The following is a 25,568-nucleotide window of genomic DNA, read 5'->3' as shown; positions in this document are numbered from 1 at the left end:
GTTTATACTTTTTTAAAAACATACTTCTTTATTGCAATGTTTTGCTAAAAAAAAGTCAATACTTCAAAGAAAGAATAATTATGGAGCAAAAAAATATCCTTGAGTTGTACTCAAATACTTTTTGGCTGTTGATTATTTTTCCAGTGAAATCTTGACCAAAGATATAAATCAACATATTCTATGTTAGAATGCGCTCTTTAAAGGTAGCTTTTGATGTTATATGATAAAACAGGTTGAGATTGGGATCTAGATTTGACTTAAGTATTTTTGTGTTTTGGGGCCTGTTTTTGTCCTTTGGATGAAAATCAAAGCAATCCGAAACTAAATCAGTTATTTACCTAGTTTAAGTGTTCGAACGCAAGGCAAAATACAATCAAATAAGCTGTCAGACTGATGTCAGCAATTAATAATCCTTGTTTGTGACTAAATGATTTTTGTACTGTTGTTTTACACTGTTGGGAAACTCAATCTGAAATGTACCAACTGAATGTAAAACATGTTCCTATATGAAAAGCATAGGACAAAATACCATGAAAATATATATATGTAGCTTTGTGACTAACAACTGAACCTTAATTCTATTTCTTGGACTGCAAAGACTTTATTTTTGAAAATCCCCATTTGAAAATGTATCCTGAGAATACTTACTCAGTTGTAAACATCATATTTCCCACCATTCTTGCTCAAGCCCAACTGATGAAGCCTCTTATAAACCATGATTGTAAGCTTTAAGCCAGATTTTAAAAAGGGCAGGGAGCTGTAGAAAAGGCATGGTGTTTTGGAAGAAAAGAGCACAATATGTTGTGCTGTGAATAACACAAATATATGATTATGAAATTATCTTTTTTGTTTCAACAGCCAAATGAGTGAGGTTTGTATGCGTGCATTTATAATCATACAAAAGTTTTCTAAACAAAACAAGAGAATATCTGATGAAGTATTATATTCTTTCTAAGCAAAAAGAGTGCGGAGGAATTAACCAAACGAAGACATTGGGCAGCACCCTTCTTAAACCATCTTGCTCAAACCAACAGCCCTATTGTACTATGCCTATTCCTATTGTAGTCTACCATAAACAACAAATATTTGGATCATAATTTGTTCACAAAGCCGTTAAATTTGACTCACGCCCTTCACATCGCTTAGGAAATACAATATTTAGGCCAATATAAATGAATTGTTAGATTTTCATCCCTTTTTTTAATGAGGGGGGGCATGACATTTTTTTTTTGATCACTGTTGATGTGCTCATGAGCTTTCTTATTGCATAAGGGACCATATACACGTTTGTCTAGACTGACCACTATTAAAATATGATTGCATCTAATCTCCTATTTTAGATACATGTGAATGTTATACATCGACACCGTAGGTATGAATCAACACCGTTCCCGGACAGTACCGGACAGATACGCAAATACAGACCCTAGTTCTGCAATTTTATATAAGTCAATAAATTTATGGTGCAGCAGAAAAATGGGGCAGCAAGGATGAAACTCTAGCAATTAATTTATAGTCACCTTAAAGTAAATTTGTGTATAGAAGTCAATTAATTTTCTTACATTTAGAACATCCATTTTCAAGAACTTCATATCCGGCCTATCTTTCTCATTCTGATCTTTCATCTGTCGAATAACCGTATCGCTGATGTCAATGTTGGTAATATTTCTATAGCTGACATCGTACAAATCAGCACTCAGCTTTGAATTTCCGCATCCAATCACCAGGAGATTGTCCTTGGGTTTGATGTATTTGTGTAACACCCCACACAATTCAGGGTATTCACCATACCTGTGATAAACAGAAGTAATTAAAGTTGAACAAATTCTTGATGAGTGGAAAGAGCCAATATTCAGCCCCAAAAATAGCCAAGAAAAAATCACTGTATAGGATTTTCATACAAGTCAGCTTAAAATTATGCTATAATACCATTCAAATGCTCTTGTTCCCCGCTTTTTGAAGAATTTTTCCCAGTATTCTGGTTTCACAAACTCCTGATGTTCCTTGGGCAGCAAATTCATCTCTCAATTGCATCTGAATCAGGATATTTCAATACAATTACTGAGCAGGTTCAATATTTGTCTTACTTTTCCGATGTTGTGAAATATTCATTTATAATAATAACAATTTAAACAAAAAAATTATCATTATTTTAGTTTTTAAGTTTAAGGTACTTTCATCTTTGACTGCCATAAATCATAGTGCAAATAATTGTACGTTGACAGATATTTTTACGATTTTCAATATGGCAAATCCTTCATGTACAAATTGTTTTGTACCAAAAGAAGGTAGTTACTCCGATCAGGATTCAGGGTTTAAAGCATATTGCGTCTAGATATATAAAAAAAAACATAAAAACAAGACATATTACCATGCAATGTTATTTTATATTTGGCACAAAAAAAATATCCAAGGATTATTATGACTTTGATGTTGTTGTCTTTTCATTTCATACAAAACATAACAACATGTATGTGACGGGCACCTGCAAGGCTGCGGTTCACCATTTTACAACAATCGGAATACTTCGGCCATGGCTGAGTAGTTATGATTGTATTTACGAGGTCCATCTCGAAGCTTGCCTGAGATGGCGGAGTTGTGACGATTGGGATAATTGTTGTCTGTGTCAGTCAAGTTTCGTTTTATTGAAAAGGTAAATTCTGTGTTTTAATGCATTTAATGCTTGTTTTGTGCAAAATATCTTTGCACCTGCATAGTAAAACATGTCAAAATATAACCCTTTATTTAATTATCTATTTCAAACATAAAATCCTTTTCTAAATACCATCTCAATATTCTTTTCAAAATCCCCGTGTTTTTGCACAAACCCATTTACACATTAGGGATTAGAAGAATCCTGTTTAACATGTCTATTATTTAAACTACCATAAATCACGCCTTTCTGCAAATCATTGAAGTGAGTATTGAATAAGGTTATAATTGATAACAAGTTTTAATTGCTCACTGTATATTTATTTAGGGCACTTGATTCAAATACTTTTAATCCCTGTATATACAATATTGATTGAGTCAAAAGTGGAAGCCAGAAATACTTCAAACAAGTTGACTGACGATCATTCTATTTAAATTTTATTTGTTTAATAAATTTTATCTGCTTATATAGTATTATTAATGTTTCATATACTCAAAATCAGCATGTTTGTCGTACAAGACAAATATTGAATTTAAGTCCTGAACAGTGATCATGTTTGGTACGAATATACACATGGTACGAATCGACAGTGTACGAAAAACAAACCCATACGTAACAGTTTCTTGAACACTAAGGAACATAAATCTTTTTTAAAACAATGCAAACGTGTTCACTTATTGTCTACAGTAATTTTAAAGAATGGTAAAATATGGTAAATGCTTTATTTTAAACGTAAATAAATCTCACACACTACCAGGACTTTTCCTCCGAGGTAAAAGTAATTTCTTAACCGGAGAATTGTAGTGAACGTGTCTTCATTTGAAGAGCTCCTTCAGGAAGTAAGCAAATTAGATAAAATATATCGTTAATCCATAACTTAACTCACAAAGCATATTTTTCACATAAAATGTAACATGATTTTTAATATTTAAATGCTTCTGTTACACAAGTTTTGTAGTTCACAGCAAAATTGCCTGTTTAGTGTAACAGTTCTAAGCCTTTAAGGTTACAGACAACCATTATTTGGTAACAACTAGACTTCTTGCAGAAGAGACAGAAATTGGGTCCAGAAATTATGAAAGATGCGCTCTTACTCTCAAATAAAACTTACCACAATTAAAACAATTATTTTAATTTACAAAAAGGATAAATGTCGAAAACAATGGTATTTATGAAGGATACTGAGTTTAATTTGACAGAAATACATGTGTAGAACACACGTATTTCTAGGCTTATGTCTAGTCATTCTAAAATGCCGTCCAGGCTTTTTTTAAATGATAGTCTAACCATCATTAAAAAAAAGCCTGGACCGCATTTTAGAATGACTAGCCTTATGTCACAATAGTAGATCACAGTAAATCTTTTAGCATCCACCAATCATTTTATATTTTTGCGTTTTCAGTCATTAAATACATGGTGACAATCTTGTTATCAGTAATTAATAGTTTCCATAGATGCATTATTTAGTAAGTAGTTAGAGGTTTATCACTCAAAATTTAATATGTTTGTTTTATATGTGTATGTATTGATTTTGAATAAGAGTGTCACTTGAATTAATCGGGACATTTAAATGAACGTGGCCAAATCTTGGTAATCCAGCTTGATATTACTAACAATGTCAGAGATTAAGTAACCCTGGGAGAAAAGGTTCACTCAAACCAGGGAAGGCTGTCTTAAACACAAACGCAAAGCTCTAACCAACTGAGCCAACCGAGTTGCTGGTGCTTACACACACACACACGCACGCACGCACTCACACACAAAGCACACCTCCCCCATTAACCTTTAAGGCCAATCTAGGCACTCTTGCCTTTTACTTCTGACACCAGTAAAGAAATCCTGGGAGGAAAAGTGCTCATGTTGTTGGGCTCAAACCCACGGCTGCCTGAACACTAGCATAACACTCTAACCACCTGAGATAACTGGGTGGCTGGTTCTCTCCCATGCAATCTACAGATACAATAAAAAGCTGATTTATGATTGATTGTTAATGAAAAAAATGTTGATGTTTGAGCACTAACACATATTTTTGCATTTAGCCTTTAATATTTCGAATGATGATATCTGCTGCATATATTGTAGTAGATACAAAAGAAATGATCAACAAAAAAACTCTACATACAAGAATAAGGACTCTCAAAGATTCTTTCATCTAATGCTGAAATATAATATATATATATATAATTAATATACATTTCTTTTACAAGTTGGACTGTGTCCATTCGCTTAAATAGAAGACCTGGATCTTAACTTGATGGCAATGTTTGCCTTTTCAGTGACCTAATAAATGTTTGACTTATTTATTTCAGAATAACTTACTGCTACAGCCATGGCGATGATGGATAATAGAGAGTTTCTTATCTCTCATATAAGAAATTCCTTCATCACAAGTGATGATACTGGCATGTGTGAGATGATTATAGATGTTGATGATGAGAAGAACAGGTTTGAAATTTTAGCTTGTTTTTTTTTGAAGAAAAAAGTTGAGGTCAATTCTATGGCCAGTCCACAACAATATCCAGTCCCTCAAACATCATTGCTTTATATCATTATTCTCAATAATTATGATTTATACAAGATGACATGCATGCTGTCAAACTAAGGCATCAGTTTACTTACAGTGAAAGCATAGATAGCATCTTCTCAATATGTACCTGGTGTAACTTACTGTAGTGTTACCATATATTGTTCTTACATTGGTTTTTTGAAATTTCCCTTATAGATCTGGTGCATACACTAGTGATAGTGGAATGGAATCATCAGACAGCGAGATGTCAAATTCCTATGATATTCTGCCAGACATGGACTACGGTAAGAGATGTCAGATTTCTATGATATTGTGCCAGACATGGACTACGGTAAGAGATGTCAGATTCCTATGATATTGTGCCAGACATGGACTACGGTAAGAGGTGTCAGATTTCTATGATATTGTGCCAGACATGGACTACGGTAAGTGGTGTCAGATTCCTATGATATTGTGCCAGACATGGACTACGGTAAGAGGTGTCAGATTCCTATGATATTGTGCCAGACATGGACTACGGTAAGTGGTGTCAGATTTCTATGATATTGTGCCAGACATGGACTACGGTAAGAGGTGTCAGATTCCTATGATATTGTGCCAGACATGGACTACGGTAAGAGGTGTCAGATTTCTATGATATTGTGCCAGACATGGACTACGGTAAGTGGTGTCAGATTCCTATGATATTGTGCCAGACATGGACTACGGTAAGAGATGTCAGATTCCTATGATATTGTGCCAGACATGGACTACGGTAAGAGATGTCAAATTCCTATGATATTGTGCCAGACATGGACTACGGTAAGTGGTGTCAAATTCCTATGATATTGTGCCAGACATGGACTACGGTAAGAGATGTCAGATTCCTATGATATTGTGCCAGACATGGACTACGGTAAGAGGTGTCAAATTCCTATGATATTCTGCCAGACATGGACTACGGTAAGAGGTGTCAAATTCCTATGAAATTCTGCCAGACATGGACTACGGTAAGTGGTGTCAAATTCCTATGATATTGTGCCAGACATGGACTACGGTAAGAGATGTCAGATTCCTATGATATTCTGCCAGACATGGACTACGGTAAGAGGTGTCAGATTCCTATGATATTGTGCCAGACATGGACTACGGTAAGTGGTGTCAAATTCCTATGATATTATGCCAGACATGGACTGCGGTAAGAGATGTCAAATTCCTATATTATTGTGCCAGACATGGACTACGGTAAGAGATGTCAAATTCCTATAATATTGTGCCAGACATGGACTGCGGTAAGAGGTGTCAAATTCCTATGATATTCTGCCAGACATAGACTACGGTAAGTGATGCCAGTTTTCTATGATATTATGCCAGACATGGACTACGGTAAGAGATGTCAGATTTCTATGATATTTTGCCAGACATGGACTACGGTAAGAGGTGTCAAATTCCTATGATATTGTGCCAGACATGGACTACGGTAAGAGGTGTCAGATTTCTATGATATTGTGCCAGACATGGACTACGGTAAGAGGTGTCAGATTTCTATGATATTCTGCCAGACATGGACTACGGTAAGAGGTGTCAGATTTCTATGATATTCTGCCAGACATGGACTACGGTAAGAGGTGTCAGATTCCTATGATATTCTGCCAGACATGGACTACGGTATGAGGTGTCAAATTCCTATGATATTGTGCCAGACATGGACTGCGGTAAGTGGTGTCAAATTCCTATGAAATTCTGCCAGACATGGACTACGGTAAGAGGTGTCAAATTCCTATGATATTGTGCCAGACATGGACTGCGGTAAGTGGTGTCAGATTCCTATGAAATTCTGCCAGACATGGACTGCGGTAAGTGGTGTCAGATTCCTATGATATTGTGCCAGACATGGACTACGGTAAGAGGTGTCAGATTCCTATGATATTGTGCCAGACATGGACTACGGTAAGAGGTGTCAGATTCCTATGATATTCTGCCAGACATGGACTACGGTAAGAGGTGTCAGATTCCTATGATATTGTGCCAGACATGGACTACGGTAAGAGGTGTCAGATTCCTATGATATTGTGCCAGACATGGACTACGGTAAGAGGTGTCAGATTCCTATGATATTGTGCCAGACATGGACTACGGTAAGAGGTGTCAGATTCCTATGATATTCTGTCAGACATGGACTACGGTAAGAGGTGTCAGATTCCTATGATATTGTGCCAGACATGGACTACGGTAAGTGGTGTCAAATTCCTATGATATTCTGCCAGACATGGACTACGGTAAGAGGTGTCAAATTCCTATGATATTGTGCCAGACATGGACTACGGTAAGAGGTGTCAGATTCCTATGATATTTTGCCAGACATGGACTACGGTAAGAGGTGTCAGATTCCTATGATATTCTGCCAGACATAGACTAAGGTAAGTGGTGTCAGATTCCTATGATATTGTGCCAGACATGGACTACGGTAAGAGGTGTCAGATTCCTATGATATTGTGCCAGACATGGACTACGGTAAGGGGTGTCAGATTCCTATGATATTGTGCCAGACATGGACTACGGTAAGAGGTGTCAAATTCCTATGATATTGTGCCAGACATGGACTACGGTAAGAGGTGTCAAATTCCTATGATATTCTGTCAGACATGGACTACGGTAAGTGGTGTCAAATTCCTATGATATTGTGCCAGACATGGACTACGGTAAGAGATGTCAAATTCCTATGATATTGTGCCAGACATGGACTACGGTAAGTGGTGTCAGATTCCTATGATATTCTGCCAGACATGGACTACGGTAAGAGGTGTCAGATTCCTATGATATTCTGCCAGACATAGACTACGGTAAGTGATGCCAGTTTTCTATGATATTATGCCAGACATGGACTACGGTAAGAGATGTCAAATTCCTATGATATTGTGCCAGACATGGACTACGGTAAGAGATGTCAGATTTCTATGATATTGTGCCAGACATGGACTACGGTAAGTGGTGTCAGATTCCTATGATATTGTGCCAGACATGGACTGCGGTAAGAGGTGTCAAATTCCTATGATATTCTGCCAGACATGGACTACGGTAAGAGATGTCAAATTCCTATGATATTGTGCCAGACATGGACTACGGTAAGTGGTGTCAAATTCCTATGATATTGTGCCAGACATGGACTGCGGTAAGAGGTGTCAAATTCCTATGATATTCTGCCAGACATGGACTGCGGTAAGAGGTGTCAAATTCCTATGATATTCTGCCAGACATGGACTACGGTAAGTGGTGTCAAATTGCTATGATATTCTGTCAGACATGGACTACGGTAAGTGGTGTCAAATTCCTATGATATTCTGCCAGACATGGACTACGGTAAGAGGTGTCAGATTCCTATGATATTCTGCCAGACATAGACTACGGTAAGTGATGCCAGTTTTCTATGATATTATGCCAGACATGGACTACGGTAAGAGATGTCAGATTTCTATGATATTTTGCCAGACATGGACTCTGGTAAGAGATATCAGATTCCTGTGATATTCTGCAATTCTTTGACTACAGTAAGTGGTGTTTAAATAAACACAAGGGACTGTGTCATAGATTGGCACCAAAAAAAGTTTTTTTCTGTAATGAATCTCAGGACAATTATCTTATAAAATGTGTTACGCTTTGATATCATAATTGTAAAAAAAAGTACCAAAATGTAAAAAAAAAATTGTGTCGGAGACCGGATTTGAACCCGCGTCGCCAAAATTGAAGTCCAGCGTCTTACTCACTAAGCTACAAAGGCTTATTCTAATCAGGTGACATAATTAAGCTAAACACCTACCTCGGTAATATCACAAGATAACACCGACTAGCCAAGCACGCACAAGGAATGAATTCTACCTGGTAGACTTACCCAACTGCTAAACTTAAATAAATTGTAAACTATGTGGTACTTCAGTTGGTAAGTTTCAATGCATTGTACACATCGATGCCAAGTTTATGTCAGTTGTCGACAATTCTCTTTTTTTCGCTATTTTATCATACGTGAGACAGCCCCTTTAAAAATTGTCAAAAGATCATAATATTATTCCTCTTTAAAATGATTCTGAAAGGTGCCCATCGGAGAAGGTCAAACACGTCCCAGCGCTTAGAAAGGATGAAGAAGGAGAAACGGAATCAGTCACGGGTGAAAAATATCACATGGAAAGATACAAATGTTGACTTTGATGGTAAGCATGATATAAGATAACTTTCTGACAGTTTACAACTTTCTAATTTTCTACTGCTCTGGAAAGTTTTTTCTAACAATCTAAGATTGATGGCAACAGTTTCATCTGCTGTCCATGTACTTTAATTTCATCATAAGCCAAGTTTAAAAAAGGACAAGGATGCATAACAAGGGAGAAATAGGGCATTGTGTCCTGCTGAGAAGAATTTGAACATTACGATTTTTCACACAGAAAGGATTCGAAAATTTGCTTCAGTGAAGTAATATGAGGTGTAAACTGCCAAATATATGTGTATGTCATGTTTGTATGAATTCATAATAATATTTTAAGGTTTAAACAAAAATCAGTAACTGATAATCTTAAGCATTTATTTCTATGAAGGCAGGGGGGTGCACATGCTGGTCTCCATGAGGGAAGAAGAGTGCTAACAAGAAGGGACAGGGTGCACCCTAATCTATAATATAATAATTATTTCACTCAAACCCTAACAAAAATTATACCAAATGAGGACAGGGAACTCTTTTTGGCTAAAGCCCTATTTAGGAACACATCATGAAATATTGCATCTTCAAAAGTTAACAATGATTTTGGTAATAACTTTGTAGCCTTAAACAAAATTCTGATCAAATCAGCACATAATTTTTCAAAAATGTTATTAAAGCCATGCCCAATAGATACTTTGTTGAGATGAACTGATGTTAGGATTATGAATCACTTAACACTTTTCTTCAATTAAAATGATAATGAATCAAAGAAAACTGCATTTGATTAACCAAAAAGAGAGTAACCCTTTCGTTTGTTTATTTTTATTTATTTTTAGATTGAAACCTGATGCTTTACTTTTATGAATCATAGCCTTAAGGTTTAATTAGCTTTCCATATCCTTGTTATCATCCTCATTTTTATGATATCAAACAGTATCATGTAATACACATGGAATTTGGTACATATGTTTACTATGAAAAGAGATGAACAGCATGTGAGTCCCTTAACTCTGGCAGTTTGTATTTTAGTTATGTCCTGCAACTAGAGAGCCTTAGCGTTTGATATCTTTACTAGATGCTTTTTTTTATGCCCCCGAAGGTGGGCATATTAAAATCACTCCGTCCGTCCTTCCGTCCGTCCATGTGTCCAGCTCAATAACTCGTGTCCGGCTTGTATGGACAGATTTTAAAATAACTTGCCACATGTGTTCGGCATACCAAGACGACTTGTCACGTGCAAGACCCGTGTCTCTACCTTTTAGGTCAAGGTCACACTTAGGAGTTTATTCACAATTGAATGCTGCATATAAGGACATAGAGTATAGGTTGTCGTGTCCGGGCTGTAACTTTCCCTTGTATGGACAGATTTTAAAATAACTTGCCACATGTGTTCGGCATACCAAGACGACGTGTCGCGTGCAAGAACCGTGTCCCTACCTCTAAGGTCAAGGTCACACTTAGTGTTTATTCACAATGGAATGCTGCATATAAGGACATAGAGTATAGGTTGTCTTGTCCAGGCTGTAACTTGCCCATGTATGGACAGATTTTAAAATAACTAGCCACATGTGTTCGACATACCAAGACGACGTGTCACGTGCAAGGCCCGTGTCCCTACCTCTTAGGTCAAGGTCACACTTAGTGTTTATTCACAATGGAATGCTGCATATAAGGACATAGAGTATAGGTTGTCGTGTCCAGGCTGTAACTTCCCCTTGTATGGACAAAATTTAAAATAACTTGGCACATGTGTTCGACATACCAAGACGACGTGTCGCGTGCAAGAACCATGTCCCTACCTCTAAGGTGAACGATACACTTAGTGTTTATTCACAATGGAATGCTGAATATAAGGACATCAGAATGTTGGTTGTCAAGTATGGTTGGTATTTTTTATGTTCAGAGGCAATTTAAAATAACTTGCCATATGTATTTGTTTGATCTTTAACTTTTCATGTACTGACCTTGTTCATAGGTCAATGTCACATTCGGGGGCATTCGTCACATAATGTGACAGCTCTTGTTTCATTCATTGACACAAATGAATTTCTAACTATTGAGTCTAAATTTAGCTTCTGCATTGATCAAGTAACCTCTGTATAACATGGTCACCTTTGAACATTAAGGGTGCTGTAGACCAAAATGTTTGATTTATTTAATATTTGTCGAGAATTGTCATGTGTAAATAATGCTTTCATAAACTATATTTGATAATATTAATGTGGCCATTTTTTTATCAGTCCTACTGAAATTTTACCAGTCTTGCTTGGGGTGTCAGTCCCATTCAAATTTTACCAGTCTTGGCCAGTGCTCTTGGCCAGTGGATCAGTCCTGTTAAAATGTTACCAGTCTTGGCCAGTGCTCTTGGCCAGTGGGTCACTCCAACTCAAATTTTACCAGTCTTGGCCAGTGCTCTTGGCCAGTGGGTCAGTCCCGTTAAAATTGTACCAGTCTTGGCCAGTGCTCTTGGCCAGTGGGTCACTCCCACTCAAATTTTAACAGTCTTGGCCAGTGGGTCAGTCCCATTCAAATTTTGCCAGTCTTGGCCAGTGCTTTTCGTCAGTGGGTCAGTCCCATTAAAATTGTACCAGTCTTGGCCAGTGCTCTTGGCCAGTGGGTCACTCCCACTCAAATTTTACCAGTCTTGGCCAATGCTCTTGGCCAGTGGGTCACTCCCACTCAAATTTTACCAGTCTTGGCCAGTGCTCTTCGCCAGTGGGTAAGTCCTGTTAAAATTGTACCAGTCTTGGCCAGTGCTCTTGGCCAGTGGGTCACTCCCACTCAAATTTTACCAGTTTTGGCCAGCATGTTAAAATTTTACCAGTCTTTGCCAGTGCACTAGGCCGGTGGGTCAGTCCCACTCATATTTTAACGGTCCTGCCTGGTGGATCCGACAGGTTTTGCGATATGTGTCCCCTTGCTGGCCTTTGTATGGCCAATATGAAGGTTTATTATAATTTCATGAAATGTTGCTTCAGAATTCATCATGCAGAATGGTAATTTTTGGTAATTATATGTGCCTTTTGATGGAACATCAAGACCCTCTTAAAAATATTTTTCTGTAAATATAGTTTATAAAAGCCTATTGCATTGAAACTTTGTATACATACAGTAAAGCAGTTGAGTGATAAAAATGAATATTGAAGTTACAGAAAAATCTCAGCTATTTGAGAAGAAAAGCTTACCTGACCCAGAAACAACCTGTTCATTTCCAAGCATTTCACGGTTGTCAGAACAACTCCACACCAGCGCGTCGATGGGAGAAAACCCTTTCCTGGAGTATGCAAAATTTGATGGCAAGGTTTGTATCAGACCTCATCTGTTTTTAAAAGAAAAATGTCCAGACATTGTCATAGCCTTAATGTTTTTGTTGGCGTCCGCTTCTTTATTGTTGTGCAAACACTTTAACCTTGACCATAGCTCAAATGAAACTTGGTAGTATAATCCCAGAAACAATAGGCACATGATGGTGGATTTCCTTTTTAACCTGATTTTTCATCAGAACGTTGCGGGGTATAGATAAAATCATTGTTGAAAATTGACAGGGCAGAGGGGTTTTTTTTAGGAAAAAAACACTTTTTATCCAAAACTTGGTCAAAGTATTTCTGAGCATGATATTAGGACCTCTGTGAATATGGCAAATTTCTGGTCAAAAACAAGGTTGAATCAGTGTTGAATATGGGTCATCTCTGGTCAAAAACAAGGTTAAATCAGTGTTGAATATGGGTCATCTCTGGTCAAAAACAAGGTTAAATCAGTGTTGAATATGGGTCATCTCTGGTCAAAAACAAGGTTAAATCAGTGTTGAATATGGGTCATCTCTGGTCAAAAACAAGTTAAATCAGTGTTTATAATGGGTCATCTCTGGTCAAAAACAAGGTTAAATCAGTGTTGAATATGGGTCATCTCTGGTCAAAAACAAGGTTAAATCAGTGTTGAATATGGGTCATCTCTGGTCAAAAACAAGGTTAAATCAGTGTTGAATATGGTCTTCTCTGGTCAAAAACAAGGTTGAATCAGTGTGAATATGGTCATCTCTGGTCAAAAACAAGGCTGAATCAGTGTGAATATGGGTCATCTCTGGTCAAAAACAAGGTTGAATCAGTGTGAATATGGTCATCTCTGGTCAAAAACAAGGCTGAATCAGTGTGAATATGGGTCATCTCTGGTCAAAAACAAGGTTGAATCAGTTTGAATATGGGTCATCTCTGGTCAAAAACAAGGTTGAATCAGTGTGAATATGGGTCATCTCTGGTCAAAAACAAGGTTGAATCAGTGTGAATATGGGTCATCTCCAGTCAAAAAATAGGTTTGACCACTCCGACCTGTGTGAATAACGGTCATCTCTGGTCAAAAAATAGGTTTGAACATTATAAAAATGGATCAACTTTAGAAAAAAAATAGGTCGAACCAGTGTGAATTACGGTCATCTCGGGTAAAAAAATAGGTTTGAACAGTATGAATATATGGGTAATCTCTGGTCAAAAACTAGGTTTGAACAGTATGAATATGGGTCATCTCTGGTAAAAAAACAAGGTTTAAACAGTATGAATATGGGTCATCTCTGGTCAAAATCTAGGTTTGAACAGTATGAATATATGGGTAATCTCTGGTCAAAAACTAGGTTTGAACAGTATGAATATGGGTCATCTCTGGTCAAATTCTAGGTTTGAACAGTATGAATATGGGTCATCTCTGGTCAAAAACTAGGTTTGAACAGTATGAATATATGGGTAATCTCTGGTAAAAACTAGGTTTGAACAGTATGAATATATGGGTAATCTCTGGTCAAAAACTAGGTTTGAACAGTATGAATATATGGGTAATCTGGTCAAAAACTAGGTTTGAACAGTATGAATATATGGGTAATCTCTGGTCAAAAACTAGGTTTGAACAGTATGAATATAATTATGGGTAATCTCTGGTCAAAAACTAGGTTTGAACAGTATGAATATATGGGTAATCTCTGGTCAAAATCTAGGTTTGAACAGTATGAATATGGGCCATCTCTGGTCAAAATCTAGGTTTGAACAGTATGAATATATGGGTAATTTCTGGTAAAAACTAGGTTTGAACAGTATGAATAGGTTTGAACAGTTTGAATATTAGTCATCTCTGGTCAAAATCTAGGTTTGAACAGTATGAATATTGGTCATCTCAGGTCAAAATCTAGGTCAGACCAGTGTGTTTATGAGCATTCATCCTGATGCAAAATTGCATTTGTCAAAATGAAAAATGTGGCTTCAATACGGTTTCCGCATTAACTGCACGTTTATTTATCAAATATAGTTAACGAAGCACATTTAATGTGTAATGAGGAAGAATTCCTGAAGGCTGATTTTTAGCCCCACAATTTTTCAAAATATCAAAATCCAAATTTGGCGCTTAAAATCTATCCTATGATAAAAAAAGGGCTTTATATAATGCAAGTATATAAACACAATAAATTTGTTTATTAAAAACAATTTGCAAATACTTGATAAGAAATAAATTACGAAGCGGAAACAATAGCCATTGTGCTATGTTTTGATATTTTTCATGACTTTCATAGAAAAAAGTTATGTGACACATTTTTCCATTGAAAATATTGAAACCACATATTTTGTTTGTGAAACGCTTGACAAAATATGAAGGTTAGTAAAGGATGAGGCCAACCGGGAAAACAAAACAATACTATATGAGTCACAAAATTTGACCACTTCTCCTCTACAGAATCTTGTCAAATAAAAAAAGGAGATAGATTTTATATATAACAATACAAACAGAAATTTAATACATAAAATAGTAACAGACATTTAACCTATTTTCAACAACTTTCAGGCAAGTGTTGGCGTAGCTACTAAGAAGATTGACATTTTCCTTACGATGGCCCTGCCTGATGATCGCCCCTATCCGATATCTGTAGTTGTGGTATCAACAGCAAAGATTCAGGACCTTATCGGCCTTATTTGCTGGCAGTATACAATAGAAATGAGGGAACCAATGCTGCAGTAAGATTATTATGTTTTGATATGTATCTTACTTTAGTTCAAGAGATGATGGGGAACTTTAGTTCAAAAGCTGGTGGGGATTGATAACTTTAGTTGTAACTTTTTAATTTAACAACGATCGTTAAAGTAGTTATTAGAACATTATATTAATCACTGTTGTTAGCACAGTGTTGCTTGAGAGTGTAGTTTTGTGACATGGAGAAAACTGGAGAACCGGGAGGAAGCACACTTGTCCGGCTTGGTGACATCAAACCAAACTCACATTTGGGATTAATTGCAAGGGCCTTAAATGAAATCAAACATTTGTAATTTAGTAAATGGAGCCCTTCTTGAACAATGGATTCAGATAGATATTTTATTTTCTCCATATTTAGACTGCATAAACTATTGAAAATGCAATCAGGACAAAATTTAGGGTTATAAGCTCGACTATTCAAAGAATAATGAGAGCAATACTACTCACCAAGCGTCGGCGTCGGCAGCGTCGTCGGCGTCACACCTTTGTTAAAGTTTTGCATGTAAGCACCTTTAAGTCATTATCTCAATAAAAACATCATGCATTGCATTGAAACTTTACATATGTATTCTCAACTATCTGACCTACTAAATTAATGAAGTTAGATAACACTTGACATTTGAATTTTATGCAAATAATGAGCCTTTATTATTTGACTTAGAAATTCTGGTTAAGGTTTTGCATGTAAGCACACATAGGTTAATATCTCAGCAACTTCTTCATGTATTGCATTGAGACTTGATACAATGGTACTCAACCATCCAACCTACTAAATTAACCAAGTTAGATAACTCTAGTTTGCATTTAATGAAATTCTGGTTAAGGTTTTGCATGTAAGCACAGATAGGTTAATATCTCAGCAACTACTTGATGTATTGCATTGAGACTTTATACAATGGTACTCAGGTACCCAACTAACTTAATTAACCAAGTAAGATAACTCTAGTTTGCATTTAATGCAAAATAAATGCCCTTTATTATGTGACTAAAAATTCTGGTTAAGGTTTGGCATGTAACCACATTTTAGTCAATATCTCAGCAAATACATCATGTATTGCTTTAAAACTTTAGATATGTATTCCCAACTATCTAACCTACTAATGCAAACTATGGGCCTTTATTATTTGACTTGGAAACTCTGGTTAAGGTTTTGCATGTAAGCACACATAGGTTTATATCTCAGCAACTACTTGGTAGTTGATGTATTTCATTGAGACTTTATACAATGGTACTCAACCATCCAATCTACTTAAATAACCAAATAAGATAACTCTAGTTTGCATTCAATTCAAATTATTGCCCTTTTTATTTGACATAGAAATTTGAATACATCATGTATTGCATTGAAACTTTATACACAGGCTCACAACCATTCAACCTTCTTAATAAATCAGGAAAGATAACTCTATCTGCATATTATATAATTTTTGCCCCTTTATTATGTGACTTAGAAATTCTGGTTACCTGTTTTGCATGTATGCACACATAGGTTAATATATCAGCAACTACTTCATGTATTGCATTGAGACTTTATACAATGGTACTCAACCACCCAACCTACTTGAATAACCAAGTTAGATAACTGTATTTTGCAAAAAATGGCCCTTTATTATTGGACTTAGAAATTCTGGTTAAAATTTTGCATGTAACAACATTTATGTTAATATTTCGGCAATTACATAATGTATTGCATTGAAATCTAATCTAATTTTACAGTGAGCCATGTTTCGCAAAAACCTTTCAATCCTTACACTGAAAAGCGGCGGAATAGTCGAGTGCGTTGTCTCTGTGACAGCTCTTGTTTGTACTGTTGTTACACAAATGAAGTGTTGTTACCATTGTTGTCATGCCCAAAGTCTTGTGTTTCTTTTTCCTCAGTGAGAATACAGACATGTATTGTTTGCACATAGCAGAAGATGACGGAGAAGTGGACACAGATTTTCCCAGTCTCGACAGTCGGGAACCAATCTCAAAGTTTGGATTTACAAAGCTGGCACTAGTTGAAAAAGATGTCCCGACGCATACAAGTAGAAATACTATCATCGTCACTGTGTATGTATGAAAGTTGTATCTATATACTGTAGATCTTAAATTGTGAGTCACATTTGGATATATCTCAGTTTCTAAGGCAATTTACTACATCTTGCATGGACCTAAAACCCTTTCAACCTAAGGTACCAAACAATAACAGAATATTTACAAAAATTGAGCTTTTAAGACTAATGTTTCTGATAATCCATTGAACCATCCTTGGATCAATTTCCACTATGTGGCTGTATTAGCTAAACAGACGAAGAAAAAACAACAACATATGAATATTAATACAAAATATTTGGTTTTAAAAAAGTCTGAGCCCAGCATCATTTGTTATGATTCATTGTTAAATTCTCCTATTTACATTAGATGCTGCTTGATTTATTATTACATACCTAATTGAAAAGTTATAAAAATGGCCGAATTTATTATTTCCGATGATCTATTATAATGTCATGTTTCATAATCCATAATGAACATGCATGCTACAAAAGCAAATGAAAACAAATACTTTAGTCAGTAGAACAAAGAACATTCTGAAGTATTTTTGTTGGTTTTATTTATACAGCAACATTCCACATCGAGGTTTTAACAAGTTCCAGATAGAAAACGCAAACGTCACCATGAAAGAAATTTTGGAAAAGGTTCTGAAACGAAGAAAGATAAAAGTTAGACCTGGTAGGTACATGCATTGAAGATAGCTTTAAAATGTCCCTTTTTAGTTTGACTGTTTTATAGGTTTATTCTCTTGCCATCTGTCCGGATCCTGTGACATCTCCCGAAATATGCAAGCTAGATTTATGAAGCTTGTATATGGTCTAAGGGCAAATGGGAGATTCTTCACCTCATTTTATTTCATCTGTCATACAACAGTGGGGATGCTAGCTAGCATTACTCAGTGACTTGTTATATGCATGAAGGGATTTTAAAATAAGTTTGCAAAGGTGTTTTGTACATGGATACGGCATGTCACTTGCAAAACCCATGTCCTTATCTCAAAGGTCAAGGTCACACTTACATGTTAAAGATAATGGAAATCTGCATATATGGACACACAGTCTAGTTGGTTGTGTTTAAGCTGTAGTTTTGCATAGAGGGGTTTTAAATTAAATTGGCACATGTGCTTGGTACAAAAATTCAATGTCTCATCTCTAAGACCTACAACCCTACCACAAAGTTCAAGGTCACACTTTGAGTTTATTCATTATGATATGCTGGATATATGTTTATTGATAGAGTATAAATGCATGGTCGTGTCTGGGTTTTAACTTTGTTATGCTGGAAGGGATTTTAAAATTACTTGGCACATGTATTCAGTACATGAAGGCATTGTGTCGCATCAAAGAGTGCATATGAAAATCATCCATCCATCCGTCCGACTTTTTCTGTTTACATGTCATAAATTTGTCATGCACAGATGGATTTTACATTGAATAACTTGGCATATGTATTTTGAAAGGAGGACCCATCTCGAAGATCATACACAAAACCTTTTGTATGTGTCATGTCCTATACCCAGGCCTCTACCTCTTACTTCATCACTCCCTCACACCTAAAGTCAGCCATCATGAGGTCTGGCATATATGCTAATAGTATATTAAACCTCTTCCTGAATGTAGGCATATTTATAAGTAATTGCATTATCTAATGAACTGGCCCCAATTTTTCGAAACTTCTTAAGCTTAACAGGCTTAAGTCGCTTATTTCAATTTGCTAAAATACATAATTTAATTGAATTTTGATAAATGAAAAATGGTTTAATGTAATTAACATATAGATAGTTCCTTTCTAAAGTATAAAAACTCTCAAAGAAGTAAATATTATACAATTTTTTTTTAAAACAAAAATAGTGAGTTTAGCTTAATCATGTTATAAGGGACTTAAGAAGTTTCGAGAAAATTGTGGCCTGGATGCCACTTCAGGAGCATTTTTCACTTCTTTTGACAAGTTTTGCTGTATTAAACTTACAAATACAGAAAAATGATGTTTTTTCTAAAGAAATTTGTTATGAATAAACAAATGGATTTAAACAAACAATTCACCCAAGGAAATCACTTTCAAATTGGACCTATTTCAATAATTTGCTTTCCAGGTGTGGATTGAATGTTCAAATAGAATATAGTTTGGATGTATAATTACGGTATTAAAGATGGAAATTTATTCTGAAATGATAATACTGTAAAGTTACCAAGATATGTTTGACCCTCCCCACTGTTTGTAGGTCAGTGCTACAACCTTGAGAAGCAGTCAGTTATGGGTGTACCAGTCGACCTTGAAGCCACCATTGCCAGCATGGACACTCTAGATTTTGTACTCGTCAGAGAAAACAGTATGTACCTGTACTCTTTCTCTAAGACTTGAAGATCAGATTTACATTTAAAGCTGCACTCTCACAGATTGAACGTTTTTACAATTTTTTTATTTTTTGTCTTGGAATGAGCCAATTTTTGCGAAAATCCATGGAAACCAGTTAAATAAGACGGCTGACAAAAAATCAGATCGCAGATTTATATATTTAAGTTAAAAATTTAATGTTTTATGCACTTTTTTTAAACCGTCAGTAAATGTTTAAGCCATAAAACATTAATTTTCAAACGGAAATATGCAAATCCGCGACCTGATCTTTTGTCAGCACTCTTTTTATCATTGGTTTTCAGATATTTACGCAAAAATTTGCTCTTTCCAAGACAAAAAATAAAAAAAGTTGTTAAAGTGGTATATCTGTGAGAGTGCAGCTTTTAGTGAAATTAGAATTTGATTGGCATTCTTCACATTTGATCTGGTTTATTATACATGTAAATAAGTTTCAGTTCATGGATGTATGATAAATTACTGATTTTATGAGTACCGGTATTGTAGACAACTGCATGTACATGTTATAGTTTCATCTGAATTAGTGCAATCATTGGTGAAACCAAATATCTTACTATTCAATCTGTTACTCGAGAACAAACTTAAGAAATCCAACCCACAAATAAACTAGTTCTCTGAAAGCTCCATTAACCGTAATACTAAATTTTGATTGCCTAGTTACCCAATACAATATTAGTTTCATTTGAAAGGTATGTGCTTCTTGATTCCTAACATGTAAAATAAATGGCATTTTAAAGAACCAAGAGGTCTCTTCGCAAAGAGTAAGGGTATCTCACTCCGTATTTTCAAGTCTTTCAATGTCTGGATTTGAATAGCTGCCACTTTTATCTCATGTCACTTAAGGCATTTAATCACAATTTAAGTCATGATGGTGTCACGTCTGGGTCAAGCCAATAAGCATGGGCAGACCTTGATAAAACCAAATAAACAGGTACTGATGGCTAATCAGATAGCATTGTATAAATAACCAACCCATACATTGAATGAAGTCTTTGATGTATGACCTACCATTGACTTCAGTCTTATTGAATGCCATCTTAGGTCAGGTCATCTATCAAAATGTATAAAACTGTTTAAAGGTTCAAGAGGTGACTCGGAAGTTATGGAAGACACAAAAACATCAAAGATGGCGGAGTCACTGACGTCACACCAATACAAGTCTTACATTGTCAGCATGGTCCACAAACTTCGCACTAACACAGAAGTCCAATTAGGTAACTAGTAGTAACTACCGTTTGTATGAATTTTTACCTAGTACTAACTACCGTTTGTATAAATTTTCTATATGAGGGTGTTCAAGTATGGGACTTTTGCTCCAAAGTGGAATTTTGGGGGAATATTTTCTACTGCCATATCACAGTGGTGTTTTCCAAATTGAATTTAGTCTTGTTGCATGATCATAAGTTTCACTCTCCGACTGATTGAAGATAGCTTCTATTTCCTTTGTCTACACTTTATATAAACCTCTTCATGCTTTTGTTTTACTTATATTCCATATTATTTTTGCCTCCTATTCAAAAGTGTCTTTAATGATAAGGATGAGAGTGGTTTAGGGGTATAGGTGTCCCATCTCACCCAAGAGGTTGTGGGTTCGATCCCACCAAGGGTACTTTCTCTCAAAAAGGACACAGTACTGCTTTCTGCCCAGGAAACGGACTCGAGAGTAATTCTATAAGCTTCAGCTTTCGTCACACTCGAGCTTAAATAACCAAAAGTGTCTTGTCTATGAAATAACTAAAGAGCTGTCTGACCTTGGACAACAGAACTATAGTAGTAGGTTGTTTTTTACCAGCAGTAGGTAATAGGTTAGGATCAACAGTGTTATGCAATCTTTGCCTGCAGTAACTCTACAACAGTTTGACCTTGAACAATGAAACTTCAGTGGTAGAGTGCCATTGATAAGTGTAGGACCCTTTTGTTTTTAATGTCAAGAGGTTAAAGACACAGTTGACAGCCTGGTGAAAATTTGGCTGTGCAATATCTCATCAAGGCTTTGACACTAGAGTAGTAATAAGCCTTGTTTGACTGGAAAAAGGTTGTGTGAGCTCTATGAAAGCACGACAACGAAGGCTTCGCGAGGGTCTTGTCCTTGCGTATCACGGTAACGCCTTGGCCAATCTCGACGTTAAAGGTATCGTTTGAAAGCTACTGGTTCTACGAAATTGAACAACCTTTTATTTCATTTCCAGGAGTGAGTGGTGAAAAGGTTGAAATAGATCCCGTTGTTGGGAAAGGTAGCGCAAGGCTGTTCAGACAGAGAGCTGTGACATATGCAGCTGACAACATCGCTGCATGTGATATCATGGAAGACAAAGATGGAGGTTTGTCATGTTGTTTTTAGGAGTATTTCGCAATCTGTTATGATGTAGTAGACATTTTTAGCAATTTAGCTGTTGTATAAATGTATGTAATTATAAACATAAATGTAAAGGAAAAGGAAAGGGAACAGTTGCTGCATCAGACTTTCATATTCACACTCTACCATAAGCGTTTATCCATTTTTTATCAAACTTGGTTGATTGTTTACTGCCAAATTATCTTGAAGGTGCTTATTCAACATCTAATCAATCTTACAAGTATGATTATCATCCAGATTGTTTTATTTACGCTTGAATTATGGCCCATTAATAGTCCAAATTCACTTTCACAGCTCTCGTAGTTGAGCTTTTCTTATTTAATTTGTACTATAATGGGTTACAATATTAAAGGGCATAATATCTCAAACAAATTCCATATACAGCTTTATCAAACTATTCAATCTGGAGTTATGGCCCTTTTCAAACTTTCTCCAAATGTCCACTTATACTCAAACATAGATCTTTCAATCCCCACTAAATGGCGTGAAAATGTTAATGGGAATAATTTCTGATTTGTATTTGATAAACAAACATATCACATTATGTATTCCAGAGCTATGGCCCATGTTATTGTAAAAAAATGACCAAATTTACCATTTTAAGTTCAGTAGGCAATACTATCAGGAAAATGATTTGATTATATCCAAAAGACCAAATGAATAGCATTAAGGCATTACAGCTATTTCGTATGTTTTAATTTCAATGTCTCGTGTGTTTTTAGCTCTACTGGCCAAAGGCCAGAAGAGCTTATGCGATGGTAATGTGTACGTAGTATGTGCGTCCGTGCATCTGTAAACAATTCATGTTTACACGATACAGCCTTCAGTTTTGATTGTATCTTGATGAAACCTGTACAGTATTTACATATCCATTAGAGCTCGGTTCCTTTCGAAAACCAGCCAGATCCGCCCATGCATGCCTAGATTATGGGCCTTGATAGTATAAAAATCCTGTAAACAATTGCTCGTTAACACAATACAGCCTTCAGTTTTGATTGTATCTCGATGAAACTTGTACAGTATCTACCAAAAGAGCTCGGTTCCTTTTGAAAACCAGCCAGATCCGCCCATGCATGCCTAGATTATGGGCCTTGATAGTATAAAAAAATCAGTTTGTCAGTAAACAATTGCTCGTTTACAAGATACAGCTTTCAGTTTTGATTGTACCTCGATGAAACTTATACAGTATCTTCATATCCATTAGAGCTGGGTTCCTTTCGAAAACCAGCCAGATCCGCTTATGCATGCCTACCGTATATTATGGGCCTTGATAGTATAAAAAAATCAGTTTGTCAGTAAACAATTGCTCGTTTACAAGATACAGCTTTCAGTTTTGATTGTACCTCGATGAAACTTATACAGTATCTTCATATCCATTAGAGCTGGGTTCCTTTCGAAAACCAGCCAGATCCGCTTATGCATGCCTACCGTATATTATGGGCCTTGATAGTATAAAAAAATCAGTTTGTCAGTAAACAATTGCTCGTTTACACGATACAGCCTTCAGTTTTGATTGTATCTCGATGAAACTTGTACAGTACCTTCATATCCGTTAGAGCTCGGTTCCTTTCTAAAACCAGCCAGATCCGCCCATGCAGGCGTAGATTATGGGCCTTGATAGTAAAAAAAATCAGTATATGTCAGTTAACAATTGCTCGTTAACTCGATACAGTCTTCAGTTTTTAATGTATCTTGCTGAAACTTACATTATTCGGATATCCATTAGAGCTGGGTTCCTTTCGAAAACCAGCTAGATCTGCCAATGCATGCCTAGATTATGGGCCTTGAAATGATTAGATTATTGGCCTTGATAGTATAAAAAAATGCTATTGAGTAATGAATGCTTGCCAACATGATACAGTCTTCAGTTTTTAGTATTCAGATACCCATAAGGGGTTGGTTCTTTTTGAAAACAGTGATGTTGACCACACAAACCCAGCCCGTAGAGCATAGGCCCTTTTGGGCCTCTTGTTTGAAATATGAAGTGGTATTTTACTATTTTTAGCTTATGTTTAAAAATGGTATTGAATTCAATGAAAATGTCTGCATTTGCTGTGGCGTACAAAAATACAACTGCTAACTTTGGTTTCACAATGTTACATGCACCGGACAGGCCATATATCTGACAATTAGAATTCTAAGAGGAATTCTATTTGTACATAATTTTTAGTCCTTTTCTTTAAAAATCATTGGCCATATCAGCTATCCCAAGTACATGATATGATGATGCTTTATTCTATAACGATAAAGGGCATATCTAAGAGGCTACAGATAGAGGAGTTAAAAGGCGTATGTATGAAGAAAAGGCAGTAGAATGAATTGTATGATGCAAGCGTCTCATCCTATTAAATATTTTTTCCAGGCAAGTCAGTATTTCGCCTGACGTACTTCAGCGGCCATGAGTTCAAGCACCACGATTTTGAGGCGGAAACGAACACTTGTAACGAGATTGTGCAGAAATTCAACAACATCCTTGAGCTTCGATTGAGTCCTGTTCGGAAGGAATACGTTGCCATAAGAGACCGGAAAATGCTGAGAAAAAGAGACTCACTCATGTTTTGATAGAAATATGAAAATATATAATGAATGAAATTATAAATTAACCTATAAATTGAGTTCATGTAAGATTATGATTTTGTTGCCTATGGAGACAGAAAGCCACTGAGGAAAAGAGACTCACTTAAGATTTGATAAGCTATTTCTAGAAATGTAAATTATAACATAGATTAAAGCATGAATCAAAGCAGAAATTCATCAACAATTGAGGTTTTTAATAGTCCAGAACAAGATGGGAACAAAATACCTATAAAGCTAGAAAATCCAGACTTGCACAGTGTTTGGTCCCTTAATCAATGTATCAGAAAACTGCTTTTGAATATGTTATATAAGATATTGATTTCAAAGCATGTATAATTCTGTGAGCATCGACCTTGTAAGATTAAGAATGTATCTACTAAGTTACAGCAACTTATGTAAATTACATGTTTATATATTGCAGGAAAACATACTTTTTTAATATTTATTTATACAGCATATATGAAGTTTATTTTATTACATGATACAAATCCTTTGCAAATAAATGAGAGAAAAAACAACAGACGTTAATTGATTTGAGACTAGATGAGACTCAAAAAAGAAAATCTTATATTTTATGCCTGAACTGATATTATTATGTAATAACTACTTTTTTTGTTAGACATATTTTTAAGTGTGATATTTAAGAAAAGCAAATGAATGATATGACAACACATGTATTTTAAAATCGTGTATTATATCTGCATAGACATAAATAAGCTATTCATTTATGCAAACATTTAAATGGAGCCTTTCACAAAATATCTTTAAAACTTAGGGCTATTCCATTTTAACATATAACCCCAAGGGGGAAGTCATTTTTAAATTATACCCCCCACAGAAGCAATTTGATCCAAATATGCGAAAAAAGACACCC

The 25,568-nt window shown here is 35.8% G+C and overlaps 2 protein-coding genes across 6 annotated transcripts in view; one reads left to right on the top strand and one right to left on the bottom strand.

Moving 5' to 3' along the window:
- LOC128224414 (eEF1A lysine and N-terminal methyltransferase-like) overlaps window positions 1-3,546 on the bottom strand; it is a 17,236-nt gene extending 13,690 nt beyond the window's left edge. The window contains exons 1-3 of one of the 3 annotated variants that reach the window (XM_052934244.1): window positions 3,408-3,546; window positions 1,930-2,034; window positions 1,563-1,791 (exon numbers count right to left, since the gene is read on the bottom strand). In XM_052934244.1, coding sequence (XP_052790204.1) covers window positions 1,563-1,791; window positions 1,930-2,021 — 321 coding nt within the window. In that variant the 5' untranslated portion in view covers window positions 2,022-2,034; window positions 3,408-3,546. Of the gene's footprint in view, window positions 1-1,562; window positions 1,792-1,929; window positions 2,035-3,400 lie in introns of all 3 variants that reach the window. The other 2 variants (XM_052934245.1, XM_052934248.1) reach the window with 2 other exon arrangements.
- LOC128224415 (target of rapamycin complex 2 subunit MAPKAP1-like) lies at window positions 3,258-25,568 on the top strand. Of its 3 annotated transcripts, none has more exons than XM_052934250.1 (12): window positions 3,258-3,492; window positions 4,963-5,098; window positions 5,376-5,464; window positions 9,248-9,364; window positions 12,501-12,649; window positions 15,169-15,338; window positions 17,233-17,406; window positions 17,957-18,066; window positions 19,610-19,717; window positions 20,841-20,975; window positions 21,951-22,082; window positions 24,480-25,568. In XM_052934250.1, the coding sequence occupies exons 2-12, from the start codon at window positions 4,983-4,985 to the stop codon at window positions 24,677-24,679; spliced, it is 1,500 nt and encodes a 499-aa protein (XP_052790210.1). In that variant the 5' UTR covers window positions 3,258-3,492; window positions 4,963-4,982; the 3' UTR covers window positions 24,680-25,568. The 3 variants fall into 3 exon arrangements, with proteins under 3 accessions (XP_052790210.1, XP_052790209.1, XP_052790211.1); XM_052934249.1 differs by having other exon boundaries at window positions 3,261-3,492; window positions 12,495-12,649; window positions 24,480-25,567; XM_052934251.1 differs by lacking the exons at window positions 3,258-3,492; window positions 4,963-5,098; window positions 5,376-5,464 and adding an exon at window positions 8,488-8,519 and having other exon boundaries at window positions 12,495-12,649.

The sequence above is a fragment of the Mya arenaria genome, chromosome 17, assembly GCF_026914265.1.
Source record: "Mya arenaria isolate MELC-2E11 chromosome 17, ASM2691426v1".
Taxonomy (NCBI): domain Eukaryota; kingdom Metazoa; phylum Mollusca; class Bivalvia; order Myida; family Myidae; genus Mya; species Mya arenaria.
This window is presented reverse-complemented; position numbering and strand designations above follow the sequence as displayed.